General features: G+C 36.6%; 1 protein-coding gene across 4 annotated transcripts in view; it reads right to left on the reverse strand.

The window, feature by feature from the left end:
* Nucleotides 1–15,173, reverse strand: part of KLHL5 (kelch like family member 5) — a gene marked incomplete at both ends in the record, with an annotated part of 47,476 nt that overhangs the window by 8,117 nt on the left and 24,186 nt on the right. For all 4 annotated transcript variants that reach the window (XM_084232894.1, XM_084232893.1, XM_084232891.1 and 1 more), the window contains 3 exons: nucleotides 1,736–1,898; nucleotides 2,600–2,824; nucleotides 7,523–7,709. In XM_084232894.1, the coding sequence (XP_084089020.1) occupies nucleotides 1,736–1,898; nucleotides 2,600–2,824; nucleotides 7,523–7,709 (575 nt within the window). The remainder of the gene's footprint in view (nucleotides 1–1,735; nucleotides 1,899–2,599; nucleotides 2,825–7,522; nucleotides 7,710–15,173) is intronic.

Below are 15,173 nucleotides of genomic sequence, written 5' to 3' on the forward strand. Positions count from 1 at the left end.
GGTTGAGCGCAGAGCTGTGAAGCTGTCTGCAGCCTCTGCGGCGCGGGTTTGATTCCCAGATGGCCAGGGAGATGCCCACATGGTGTGGCAGACCTCTCCTGTTGCGCCTGCTGCTCCTCTCAGCATTGCTTTCGGTCCTTCTGCCTGTTCTGCTCCCCGCTCTGTCTCTGGTGAATCCTCTCACCCTTCCACACCTCTGGCCTGTACCCCAGCTATTGTATAAATAAAAAATAAATCTTTAAAAAAAAATCAATATTTTTAGACCAAAATAGGGCTAAGGAATATGACATTGAACAAAAATAGTACAATGGGCTAACCCCAAATGTTTGTGCCAAAGATAGAAAATCAAGAAGATACTATTTCGTTTTCTTTCTTTTCTCTCTCTTACTATATTCTTTGGTGGTTAATTTCTTTAGTGAAAATAAATGAAGGAGGGTGTAGAGATCAGACATTTAAAAATGGGTCTCGGCCCCCCCCCGGTGGCGCAGCGGTTGAGCGCTGGGTTGCAAAGCTGCCCGCAGCCTCTGTGGCGCCGGTTTGATCCCCAGCTGCTCCCCGGCCACCAGAGGAGAGTCCCACATGGCGCGCAGACCTCTCCTGCCGCCCGCTGCTCCCCTCAGCAGTGTACTTCGGTCCTTCTGCCTGCTCTGCTCCCCGCTCTGGCTCTGGTGAATTCTCTCACCCTCCCTGGCTTCTGATTGTACCCAGTGCATGTATAAACAAACAAAGAAACAAACAAATAAATAAATAAAACATGCCTCTATAAAAAAAAAATGGGTCTCTATTTCTCAATTACTTGTAACAGTGCTAAAAATAACAAAACTGGGTCATAACTAATAGGTCGTTAGGTAACTAAATTTACATACTTATATTTTCTTACTTTTAATAATGATACACAATTCCTTAGTTTTTCTGGAAATGATAAAGATTTTTAAATGAGTAAATGCACACAACAAGCAATTTTATTTACTAGTCATATAGGGCTCCATTTTATAGGAAAGGCCTGAAAAAGATATATATTTAATTTATGAATTACCAAAGCTATTGGCAATGCCTCTATTCAAATTAAAAAAAAAGATTTATTTAATTTATTTATGCATACAAGAACTAGATGTAGGCCAGAGTTGGGGGGTGGGGGTTTGAGGGGATTCACCAGAGACAGAGTGAGGAGCAGAACAGGTAGATCTATTGAAATATACTGCCAAGGGGAGTAGTGGGTGAGACAGGAGAGGTCTTCTGTGCCATGGGGGTCAGCTTCCTGGCTGGGGATTGAGCTTGTGCTGCAGAGAGCACAGAGAGTACCTCTTTTTAAATCCAATTCAGTTTTCAGTAATTTACCAAGAAAAATAAAGTCAAGGCAAATCAGGAGAAAAGATGGGTGGAAGTATTTAACCAAAAATTGAGAGCAGATATATGACATTTAAAAGACAATATAGTTTTATAGTTATATAAACTACCACAGTTTTACTATATTGAACATTTATGTAAAATTTCTTTACTTGAAAAATGATAACCAGAGATTTATAATACTTGCATGTTGCATGAAAGCCTATCTTAATATGGAGTTATTTTTATTTAGAACTATTATAAAAATGAGCCTATAGTAAAAGTCTGGTTATATCACTCAATGTATTTCTCTTTTATGATTTATTTATGCATGGCTTTCTGTTGGACAGGATATAGCTTAATACATCTAGATTATTGTGTTTTAAATGAATTTTAAATATTTCCTTACTTTCCACTTAGCACTGCCACACCTACTGTGCTCCTGGGGGTGGACATAGTGGCAACAAAATTCCATTGGCGAGCCTGCGGGTCCCATCTTTCCACTGTATTCAGATAGCTCCAGCCATCATGTCCTCCCACAGCATACATGGGGCCTTCCAACACAGCTACACCTACACGGTGATGGGAAAAATAATGACTTCAGATATGCTGCTAGGTTTTAAAGATGACATTTTAATTGATGAGAGAGGAGAAGCTGCAGAATCACATTGCAAATAGGCATGAATTTGGGGATAGAAGAATTTATCTTATTGACAATTTATCACAGTTTGGAAAAGATTTAAAATAGTTGCAAATATTTGTAATAGGTCAATAACATGATACATAAGACATGCTATTCGATGTCTGCCCAGTGAATGAAAGAATGAGAAGTTGCTATTATTATATTTTCTGTGCCACTTCAAAAAATTTCTGGTTTCTTATTCATTTCTGAATAAAAGCTGGGGGCTACTGATGAAAAATAGCAGTGCTGCAGGCTTTTAAATAAGCATTTCAAATAGGTTAGATAACATTAATTGTCAACACAGAACACATTTTAAAAGATGGCTGGTCGGTTCATCATGCTGCACTAAAATTCTTAAATTCCATATTTTTCCTTGTGCTTGTTGCTGCCCCATTTATATATAAACTTGTTTTCTCTGTGTCTACTTCTCAGATTGCAGGGAACATGTGAAGGAATGCTTTGTGACTGACTGTTGCTGCCACACTCTCTTCTGCCTGGTGAAGAGCATAAAAATGCTGTGGAAGCCAAATATGTAATATTTGAGCAAATTGTGAGCAAATATTGTGAGCAAATCTGACTAGTTGTACTCACCAAGGCCATGCCTATGTGTGGACATAGGAGGCATCACACTCCAAGTTTTTGTTTTGGGGTTGTAGCATTCTACAGTATTCAAAGTCTTCAGTCCATCTCTTCCTCCAACCACATACAATTTGTCATCTAAAACTGCAACCCCGAACTGTAGCCTCCTTCCATTCATGTTTGCTACAGGAGTCCACATATTTGTACGGAGATCATACTTTTCAATGCTTGTTGCTCCTTAATATTAATAAATAAAAATTATGTAAATAAAAGTTCACCTTGAGTGATTTATAGAAATTATACAAATGGTATACTTCTATGAGCAAGGAAAATAATATTTTTTATTATATTCCAATAAGCCCTTGCAAATCTGGTCCTTGCTTATGTCTCTCTGACATCATCTCTATTCTCCAGGGCATACCATACCCCCAGGCTCAAGTATTAAAAAGTCAAGTGTAAAGGATTATCTGTCAGGGAAACTTGAGAAGCAAGAGTGTGAGGAAAAGTGTCATGGAAGCCAGAGGGGAAAGAAGTTTACAGCAGGCATGACTGCTAATACCATAGTACCAGATGCTACTGAGAGGACAAGGTAAGAAGGAGACCAAAAAGTTTTACTGGATTTAGCTACATGGGAGTCATTGACGCCTTTGGGGAGAGTTCCTTTGTAGAGTACTGAGATGTGATTGGGAGGTGAGGAAATGGAGACTGAGCATAGATGATTCTTCTGTTTGTAAAAAAAAAAGAAGAGAGGTAGGAATTATTAACTGGGTTAATGGATGTTTTGTTTTCCTTTTAAAGGTGGAAAAACTTGAATTTGCTCCAATTTAATGAGAAGGATGTAGCTGGGAGGAAAGAAGCTGAAAATTCGGGAGACAGAGGGATCCTGAAGAGGCAGAAGGACAGTCTCAGCACACAGGTGAGGGGCTGGCATTCATAGAGGGAGGGAAGGGACATATTCTCTACTGCTAGCAGGAAGGAGGAGAGCATAAGTGCACATCTTGTGCTCTGGAAGCTCTGAGTATGGCAAGTTTAAGGAGAAATTGCTTCATGGTGTTGACTTTTTTAACAACGGGAAGACTCCAAATACCCATCTCTATTAAGTGAGAGTGGCAGAGGCAGGAAAATAAGTTTTAAAGCCCATCCCTCTAAAAAAAAAATCCAACCTCCAGTATGAAGAGTTGAATTAAATTTACTTCTTTCTTCTGAGCTTCTAATACAACATGCAACCAGTGCTATCTTCATAGAATTACAATAAGGACAAACATTTATTCTAAAGTATTTGTAATAATTAGGTCACTAGAATACTAATACTGTTGTCAAATTCCAGAATTTTAGAAATTGTGTTATTTTACTGTATATATATTATTGAATATTATATATTCCCATGTTACAGATTTAAAAAAATTTACCCTACAAAGTTCTTAAATTATTTGCGGTACGTTAAAATCATTTTCCATGTCTATATTCTCATAGCATTAAAGAGTCCCTTCTACATTGTAGCTGCTCAAAATCAATTTGAACTTGAATAATTTTTCCTTATAATTTTTAGCCATGAGAATTTTCATTACTCTAAAATTCATGTTACAAACTTTTCCTTCCATTAAATAAAAAGGTAATGTTAATCATCTCTCCTCACTAATAAATTTAAGGAATTTTTTAAAAGTTTATTGTAATTTTTTTAAAATTTAATTTTGCATAGAACTGGGTATGTGTAGGCCAGAGATGTAGGGGGTGAGAGGATTCACCAGAGACAGAGTGGTGAGCAGAACAGGTGGATTTACCAAAATCTTGACCAACTTCACTTCTGAGTCTTTCTCAATAATTGAATACTCTGATCTTCTATCCTAATCAAGCTGTCTTTCCTGGCCTTAATTAATCTTATTTGCTCACCTGGGGATCAAACGCAGATAGCAGTGGTGACAGTGCTGAGACTTAACCCCTAGGTGACCAATGAGGCCCCCAAATTTGAAGAATTTTTTAGTTTGGGTTTGAAGTTACTTCTTTTAGACCTGGTTCACTAGGCAGTGTTATAGTCTTATGAAATAATAACTAAAAGTTCCTATGCTAATATTGAACAAAAAAAAAAACCTTTTTTTTTTTTAAAAAAAGAAAGAACATCTTAAAAAAGTAAATACTCCCAAACAAAAAAATTTTAATAATTACAAAGTTCTATGTAAAAACTTGGAACCTCCCTAGTTTATTCTGAAGGATTGACCTTTAAAGAAGCATGAATATATGCTAACATTTCATAAAGGCTAATAGAACCATTACCACCTATTTCTTGGATTCTACACTACATAGATATAGGAAGGACTAAGAACCCAAGGATCAGAATGCTAGCCAACTAATATAAAATGTTTATTATAAAGACATTGCAAATAAGATTAATTAAGGCCAGGAAAGACAGCCACTAGGATAGAAGGTCAGACTATTCAATTACTGAGAAAGACTCAAATAAAGCTGGCCAAGAAGTACGGGGCAGGGGTGTCTCCCTAGTGGCACAGGGATTAAAATACCAGCACTATCAAGCTATCATCAGCCACTGTGGCATTAGTTCTATCCCTGGCCAGGGAGCTACCCACAGGTGCAGCAGAGCTCTCCTGTCTTACCCGCTGCTCCCCTCAGCCGTGTGTTTTAGTAGATCCACCTGTTCTGCTCCCCACTCTGTTTCTGATGAATCCTCTGATGAATCCAACACCTCTGGCCTATACCCCAGGCCATAAATCAATCAATCAATCAATCAATCCTTTAAAAAAGGGCCAGATTACAGAAAGTCTTAAAAACTAGAAAGAGGAATTTACATTGATGTGGCAGTATGTGGTAAGAAATAAAGTTTGCTGGGATTTTTGAGCAGAATAGTAGCATGTTAATAAAGAAGAGAGTAGTCTTCAGAGTCCAATGCCTTTTGAATCCTAATTTCATCACTAATTAGTTGTATGATCCTGGGAAAGTTACTTAACTTCTCTAAGTCTCAGTATCCTCATACATAAAAATGGGCAACAGCAATCAGCTCTGAGTTGCTATCAAGATGAAATGAACTGGTTAAGAGCTTAGCATAATGACTAGCACACATAATGAATGCTATTCCACTAAATCAACATGATCACAATATGCAGGATGGTAAGAGGTTAACTCTATTTAAAAGGTAGCAATGGAAAATTGAAAAAATAAGACCCCTGTGAGAGACGACCTGATGACCATTAGAATTCTAGCAGTGAGGGAGGGGGACACGTGGGGTGAGAGGAGAGAGAGCAAGAGAGATATCCAAGAGTGTGTACTTTGGGTATTTCGTATTTGAGTTTCCTCCTCATGTTTGGGGAATTTTCACTCTATGTATGAGCCTTGATGAGAGGCAGGACTCCATTTCCCAGAAAACAAAAAAGACAGATAGTCATTCTTTTTGTCCTTGGAAATTTAGGGCCCAGGACAGACAGAAAGCTAGTCAAATGGATGCTTGCACTAAGGATATAAAATCTATAGCAGATGTGTAAAGAAGCAGGGGGCTGTGGATATGGCCCTGCATTTCCTAATAGCCTTCCAATAAATTTTTATTGGCTTAAATGAGCCAGAGTTGATGAAAAGCACTAAAAAAAATGAATTATAATTCCAAGTTATCAAGTCTGGGAGATATGGTCAGAGAAGAGTTGGACATGGCAAGGAGTAGGCACTCTGTGTGGTGGTTATATTGTTACTATTAATAACAATGTAGCAAGAAGGGTACAAAAACTTTCAGATACCCTTGACTCAGATCTCACAAATGTCTGTTTTACCACACTTCCCTGTATGTATGACCACTTCTCTGAATGGTTTAATAAGTTGCAGAAATTATGCCCCTGTACCCCTAATTATGTTTCTGTATCTTCCTCAAAATAAGAAATTCTCTTATAAACCATAACAATCATCAAAATCTCAAACATTTATACAATGCTGTTACCTATAGACTTTACTTGGATTTTTTCCTCTGTCGTAATTATGCATTTATAAGAAAAGAAAATCCAAGATGGTACATTATAATAGCCGTCAGATCTCTTTAGTCTCTTATAACCTGGAACAATCCTTGGATCTCTTGCATTCCTGACACTGACATTCTGGAATACTACAGACAGACAGACACATTATTTTGTAGATTGTCTCTCAATTTGGATTTGTGTTTGCTTAATGATTCAATTCAGGTAGTACACTTTTGGCAAAAATACTTCTGATGTGCGGCTGAGTTCTCAGCCAGCCTACAGGAGGCACAAGCTTCCCGTTAGTCTTACTGGCAAGACTACTTTTGATTTAGTTACTTTGTGGTGTGGCAGGCTTCTCCATTGTAAAGATACTATTTTACACTTTGTAACTAATAAGCAATGGTTGAGTGATACTTTGAGACTAAATACCCTATTTTCAAACTTCTACCCACTTGTGTCAGCATCCATTGATGATTCTTGACTGAATGAGTTATTATCATGCTGGTTGTCAAATGGTAAATTTTTCTAATTCTCTCTATGCTTCTATATTTATTAGAATAATAAATTTTTTTTTTTTTTTAGAGAACTGGCTTTATTAAATGAATTGGGCAGCATCCCATCCTGGTGCTGCAAGGGCTCACACAAAATGGAGGGTATTTATCCTTTCTCCCTTCTTTATTTGTATTGAGATGAACTCATCTATAATTATCTACTTCCTAGGTTGTATTCTTTATCATTATTTATTTTGATGCTGAAACTATCCCAGATTTGGGCAATGCCAATTACTTCTTGTGTCCCTTGACCTGTCTCCATCCTTCTTGGAGTGCTTCCTTACTTTCTGGCACTGCAAGGTGTTCTGGACTTACCTTGTACCTTTCCTAGTCCTAGAACCCGCCACCTCATGTCTCTAAAGAATACTTTGATTATATATGTTACTAATTAACATTTGTTTTTCCTCCTCTCCCCAACAAAAGATTTTTAATACCTTTAGTTGAATCCATCCCTCCAACTGCAAATAATGTACCAACAGTTGACTTTCTAGGTTTTGTCCGAGGACTTTGTAACATCGGTCGTCTCTCTGGTAATAAATGATATTTCATTGCTTCCATGATAAGTTTCTGACATTCTATATCATCTCGAAAAAGTGCATTATTTTCCATATCTGCCAGGAACTAGAAAAGAATAGTGAGTGTGTATACCGAATGGCCAAGAAATAGGAAGGTTAAAAGAATAAATCATATAGCTCACAAATAGAAATGATCTCATACTTTTATAAAGTCTGGATACCTATTTTTAGCTAATATATAGAATATTTATAAGACACACATTTTAAATTTCATTGAAAAACAAAAACTGAGGAGGACAGCTGGTATAACTTAAAATCTTAATATCTATCTCCAGATAGTTGATGAACTAGTCTTTTAAAGTAATTTTTTACTAATTTTATACATTTTTTGAGATAAAAAATAAATCATTTAAAATCAGAAATAATTTTAACTGAAGAAGACTAATTCTAAGGACTAACAGGATTGCGTTTATCTGAACTCTTTAAAAAATACTCAAATAACAGCAACAGCAAATATAATTTCTTATATGGCAGAGAATTCCAAATGGTGGTTACTTATTCTAAAAGAATTAAAATCCTTTGTGCTTTACTGAATTCTATTTTTCTACTTAAGCAATTTCATTTAAACATATAAATATGGTTATACCCTTCCTTAAAAAAATACATTTCTTTTTATGCTTGCTTTCCATCCTTCTCCTCATCCGTTTTTTTTTTTTTTTAAATCTTTCATTTAGGCTATTGATTTATGTAAAATTAACTTCCAGAGTATGGGCTGAGGAGTATTTTTATTTCCTTCATGGCAGCTTCCCAGTTCTGTATTAGTTCCATCTCCATTTCTAACTGAACTGAAACTTGACCATATATTGCATTCTCAGAAATACATCTCAGAATATGTGAAATATTTTTTTAAATTATTTTAGTCCACTGATGTATGTGTCTTTTCCTATTCTCATACCACATTTTTTTTTTACTGTGTCTTTATAATATATTCTGATGATCTAAGTTGACCATTACTGTTGATTTTCAGAGTTTCCTTGGCTCTTTTTGAGTCTTTACTTTCCAAATAAATTAAGATATCCTAGGGCCTCCCTGGTGGGGCAGCGGTTGAGCGTTGGGTTGCGAAGCTGCCCGCAGCCTCTGCAGCGCGGGTTCGATCCCTGGCTGCTCCCCGGCCACCGGAGGAGGGTCCCACATGGCGCGCAGACCTCTCCTGCCACCCACTGCTCCCCTCAGCAGTGTACTTCGATCCTTCTGCCTGCTCTGCTCCCCGCTCTGGCTCTGGTGAATTCTCTCACCCTCCAGCGCTTCTGACTGTACCCCAGTGCTTGTATAAAATAAATAAAAAAAATCTTTAAAAAAAAAAATTAAGATATCCTAGTCCCCTTCACCAGCTATATCCTGTTGAACTTAGAATAGGAACTATATTACATTTACAAATTTTACAAGAATTTACTTATTTTATGATATTGTCAGTTTAAGCAAATCTTTCTATTTGTTGCATAACTTTCTTCATATAGATCTTATTCCTTTCTTTTATTAAACATTTCTATGTATTTTATTACTCTTAGGAACAGTTACTCAAATTTCTACTTTGCTCATGCTTTGTTGGAGGAGAAAAAAGTCCATTAATTGTTGTATGCGTATAGTATAACCTTCTTCTTTACCACATTCCTTATTAAATTCTAGTTGTTATGCAGGCAATCATAATCACCAACAAACAGCGGTAGTTGATATTTTTTCTTAATGTGTATGCCAATGCTTTTCTTTTCATTTTATCATTGCAACTTTTAAAGTCTTCAAAGCAATGTTAAACAATTAGGATGATATCCTTGTTTCTGGTCTAAATTGATATGGCTATTATGATTGATATGGTTACAGCAACTACTTAGCATAACAGTTGCTGTAACATTTAATAACCCATGTTGGGGCCCCCTGGTGGCGCAAGGGGTTAAACCACAACCTATGAAGCTATCTGCAGCCACTGCAGCACAAGATCAATCCCTGGCCAGGGAGCTACCCACATGGCACAGCAGACCTCTCCTGATTAGCCCACTGCTCCCCTCAGCAGTATATTTCAGTCAATCTGCCTGTTCTGTTCCCCACTCTGTCTCTGATGAATCCTCTAACCCCCGCACCCCTGGCCTGTACCCCAGTTCTTATATGCATAAATACATCTTTATTAAAAAAAAAGAAAAAAATCCATGTTTATTCATTTAGCTTGTTTCCTTCTTTCCCTGTTTCACTTTAGAATTTCAAAATTAAAATTGGTAGCTAAGTTTTGTTCAGAATACCTTTTACATATCTAGTGATGTAATGTTTTGGCTTTTTCTTCTTGATAACTTACCTTGGAATGATTGCCTTGACAGATTTCCTGATACTCAGCATTCTTGTTTTCCTGGAAAAAGACCCTTCTGGTCATAATGTATTATCCTTTTGATATACTGCTGAGTTGTATTTGATTATATATTTATTTACAAACTCATTAAGATATACTTTACTTATATAACCCACCCATTTCAAGTATACAATTCTATGATTTTTATGAAATTTACTAAGTTGTATAACCAAAACCATAAAACAGTTTTGGAACATTTTCTTTACCCCTTTTATATCTTGCATTCCTGTCTACTGTTAATATCTGTTTCTATCTCCAGACCCAAGTGCTTATAACTGTTTCTGCAGACTTGCCTTTTCAATAGATTTCATATAAATAGAATCACACAATATGTAACTCTCGTGTTTTGCTGTTTTTCACCTAGCATGTTTTTGAGGATCACCCATATATAGCATCTGTCAGTTCATTTTTTTAAAATTATGAAATAATATCCATTCTATGGATATACCACATTTTGTCTATTTACCAGCTTACTCACATGTTGGTTATGATGAATAAAACTGCTAAGACTATTTATGTGCAAGTCTTCATGTGGATCTGTTTTCATTTCTCTTGAGCAATTTATGTTTAACTTAAGAAACTGCCAAACTGTTTTCAAAGTGGTTGCACCATTTTATATTCCCACCAGCAATGTAGGAGAGTCTCTGTTTCTCCACATTCTCTCCAAAATTGTTACTCTTCTTTTATCTTAGCCACTAGAGTGGTTGTGAAATATGGTTTACTTGGCATTCCCTTAAAGGTGATTAATAATGTGGAGAATATGTTAATGTTTTGATAAAGGAAAATAAGATAAAGTCTCTAGCAATAGTTACTGTAAAAACATTTGTGGCATCTGGAAACTAGCATTTGAGCACAGCATGCTGAAGGAAAAAAATCCACAAATTCTGGTGTTAATCATTCCATTTTTTCTACATATACGAACTACAGTTAGGATTGCTACAGGAATCAGTAATGGATATTCATTGAGTTGGCTGATTTAGATTAATTGTAATGTTTACATTACTTCTGATAACATATATATAGTTACTTCAGTCCTTTCTACATAAAAATAAATGTGGAAAAATTATAGAAAGTAAAATCTTACGAGTGTTAATAGTAACTGCAATGTGAATAATACTGATTTCTTAAGATTCTGGTGATTTTCATAATTTATGAATAAATGGGATTAATAAGTAGGGAGTTGAAAGCAGTATGAGGAAAGAAAATATAAAGTTATTAATGAAGTAATAAATTAATCAAATGAATGGTACTAGATATCATTTGGAAAATTATTCAGAAGGCATCGAGAGAGCTATAAAATAAAGATTCTCATACATTCTTCATTTTAGGAGAGTATTATGTGCCTTCTCTGACATAAAAGAACAGCAAATTATTAAAATGGAAGACTTTTAGAAATAGAAGAAATATTTTCAATACTTAAATTTTCTCTGCATTCACACCACTCACATACTTTTTCATCATATGACTATTATTCTAAAACTATTATTCTCCCCAAATACTACTTCAGGTAAAAAAAAAAATTGAATGCAAATGATTTATGAAATCTATAGGCTTTTAAGAGGATTTTGGTATTGCACACTTGTAAATTAAAAGAATACTAATGGTAAATACGGACTTATTTTATATTTCTGACTTTCAGTACAAAATAGTAATAGGAATTGAGAACAGAATAGTGAAGATCAAGATATCTGTAACAAAGGCTAACCATTGGGACCATTAAGAATTTGAATGTCAAAATCTTTTAAATAATGTACATACGCCTTAATATTTCTAGCTATTGTTTAAAATTTAATCAAATAGAAAAGTTTGGACCGTTCTCAAAGGTAAAATAAAATGACCACAAATACCTCAGGATTATTCAGAGTTCTTAAAAAGCCCATTATAATGGGCATTTATTGGTAGATTACAGTTACATATATTATTTCCTACATCTTTTTAAGGACTTAATGTGGGAAACTCTATAATAAAATTACTATATATAAGTTGAATCCCTTCTATCAGGTTGAATACAATGTTTCAGTATGTAAAATCTCACTGAGAAAGGGAACTATTTCACAAAAGTAAATTCTCTAGGTAATAGGACCTAGTGGTACTTTTAAAAAAAATACAAGGTCGTTTATTATTTGAAAGTCTTTTGGTAACAGTCATAATACAATCAAACATCTTGATGGTTTTGAATTTCAAAACTCAATAACTTCAATGCTGCAAACTTGCCCTTTACTTTTAGCAAGGAACAAGAAAGCCAACGTTGGTATCTCTAAATGTCACAATAGTATAACACAGTATTATCATTGCAGAAAAGAAAAACATTGCTCAGAGGTGTCAACTTGTTTAAATTACATCGGCACTACCCATCAGGCTAAGACAGTACTTCTCACATTTGACTGTGCATCTCACTCACCTGAGGGCTTAGGAAAACACAACTGGCTGGGTCTCACTCCCAGAGTTGCAGATTCAGCAGGCGCAGAGTGGGGCCTAATGATTTGCATTTTAAACACTTTCCCAGGTAATGTTGATCCTGTAGTTAGGAATCACACTTTGAGAAGCACCGAGCTAATGGAGTAGATTTTCTGTCCTTATCTTATTTGTCCTTTGAGGCATCTGATGATGTTAAAATTTCCTCCTTATTGAACTTAGAATCTCTTCTTAACAGCACTACAGCAATTCAGGAATTAACATTAAATGTTAATGTTTCTAGGGTTCCACCCCAAGCGCTCCTGTTTTCTCCTTGGCCGGTGGCAATTTTTTTTTTTAATCTGTGGCTTAAACAATCTAAGTAGTTTTCCATTTCTTTATAGACTGAGCATAAAAGGTGTCAAGAAGTTCTGGGAACATGATTCTTCTGATTTCTTTCCTACCTTCAAAATTAATTTGTCTTGGGCCTCCCTAGTGATGTGGGGAGTTAGGACGCAACCTATGAAGCTGTCCGTGGCCACTGCAGCGTGAGTTCGATCCCTGGTTGGCCAGGGAGCTGCCCACATGGCACAGCAGACCTCTCCTGGCTTGCCTGCTGTTCACCTCGTTGGTGTGCTTCGGTCAGTCTGCCTGCTCTGTTCCCCAGTCTGTCTCTGGTGAATCTTATCACCCTCCCACACCTCTGGTCTGTACCCCAGTTCTTGTATGCATAAATAAATAAATCTTTTAAAAAATTAACTTGTCTTCCTGTATTCTTTGTCTTAATTGATCGGACCTTCATTAACCTAGCTGCGCAAACCAGAGTCATTCTGGGTCCCTGTTTTTGTTTTGTTTTTTTTTGTACCTTTTACCACTCAACTGGTCACTAAGTTGTGTCAATTCTACTACTACCCAAATAGCTCTTGAACCTGGTAATTTCTCTACTTCCACTACCAGAGAGTGTTAATTTACTTATCTGAATCCATTAGCCTTCCTAACGGGTTTCCATTCTGATCCCTCCAATCTTTGCAATGCAGTGTAAGACCTCTCTAAAATAAAATTATAATCATGTCATCCCCTATTTAAAAATCCTTCAGTGCTTCCTCATTGTTTTTAGGCTAGAATACAAACTCCATGGTATGACTAGAGATTCCTCAGGATATGGTCTATTTCCTTCTCTCTAGTCTCATCTTTCAACATTGCCCTATTATTTCTGTACTTCAACCAGGCAAGCTATCTTCAAATTCCAAAACACAATGTATTTGCTCATGACTCCATAACTAGACACAATCTCCCATCTCTCCTGGGTTCTTACCCCCTCGCTTAGGTGAGCCAACTCAGAATGCAGATGGAGTGACACTTCAGGCAGTTCTCCCAGCTTCTCTATCATCAGTCTTGGGGGGGAGGCTATTTTCATAATGTCATGCTCATATATCTATCACAGCTTTCACCTTATTGTATTATAATGGCTTATTTCTTTTCTAATCTATTCCTGCACCTGATAGCTGTCCCTCCTCCCTTGGCATTTTTTTTTACACACTTTAAGAGGCAGAATGGTTCCATGCCAGAGGCACAGAAGCCTATTCAAGCTTAAGTCCCACCTGTGCCCCTTATTAGCTATATGACAGCCAAATAGCAAAGTCAAATAAAACTACAATGCAGGAGGATAGCAATGTATGCAATCATTGTGATTTTGGACTAATGGTTTCACTTTTGGGGGCTGTAAACTAAATGTTCTCCAAAGTGTCTTTCTTTTTTTTTTTTTTAACAGTTTTTTTTTTTTTTTAATAGAGGCATGTTTATTTATTTATTTGTTTGTTTGTTTGTTTGTTTTTGTTTATACATGCACTGGGTACAGTCAGAAGCGCGGGAGGGTGAGAGAATTCACCAGAGCCAGAGCGGGGAGCAGAGCAGGCAGAAGGATCGAAGTACACTGCTGAGGGGAGCAGCGGGCGGCAGGAGAGGTCTGCGCGCCATGTGGGACCCTCCTCCAGTGGCTGGGGAGCAGCCGGGGATCGAACCGGCGCGGCAGAGGCCGCGGGCAGCTTCGCAACCCAGCGCTCAACCGCTGCGCCACCGGGGAGGCCCCAAAGTGTCTTTCTTAAGTTCTTATGCCTATGATTACCAGCAGTATCCTCTAAGGTTTCTGTTAGTCATATAAGTCTTGTTCCAGAAATATCTGAAACTGCAGAGCTGAGGTAAATTATCAGGTTTAATTGCAGAGATTCTTTTCATAGTCTACAAGGATTTTTCAGATTTTATTTTTTTCATCTTTCTTAGAAAAGGAGAAAAAAAAAGAACTCTCCTAGGTATCAGTATAAATATCTCTTCTCTTTAAGTCTGATTTCAAGAGAAATATTTTATGACAATTTTCCCGCACTGTCACGCAGCTTCACTTCTATGAATTCATATAACATTCTACCTCTGAAGAGGGATGTCTTTTTTATGAATGCATCAGCACTGATATTTTTTCCATGTGACTCTTTATCAGATTTTCTATTATTATTTTTATTGAAATTACATTGGTTTACAACACTGTATGTGGTTCAGAGGCACATCTCCTCAAATGCATGTCACCACACCACACCCACCACCGAGGCACACATAGTTTGCCACCATCATCAGCACCAATTTTTATATCTGCAAGGTAGATAGTAAAAAGTAACTTCTGTTCACAACAGTTGGAAATAATACACAATCATCAAGGTAAATACAAATAAACTCTATAGCACTTTATCTACCAAAAAAAATCTGACCTCAAGAAGTGACGATTCAATTTTT

This window comes from Talpa europaea (assembly GCF_964194135.1).
Source record: "Talpa europaea genome assembly, chromosome: 5".
Taxonomy (NCBI): domain Eukaryota; kingdom Metazoa; phylum Chordata; class Mammalia; order Eulipotyphla; family Talpidae; genus Talpa; species Talpa europaea.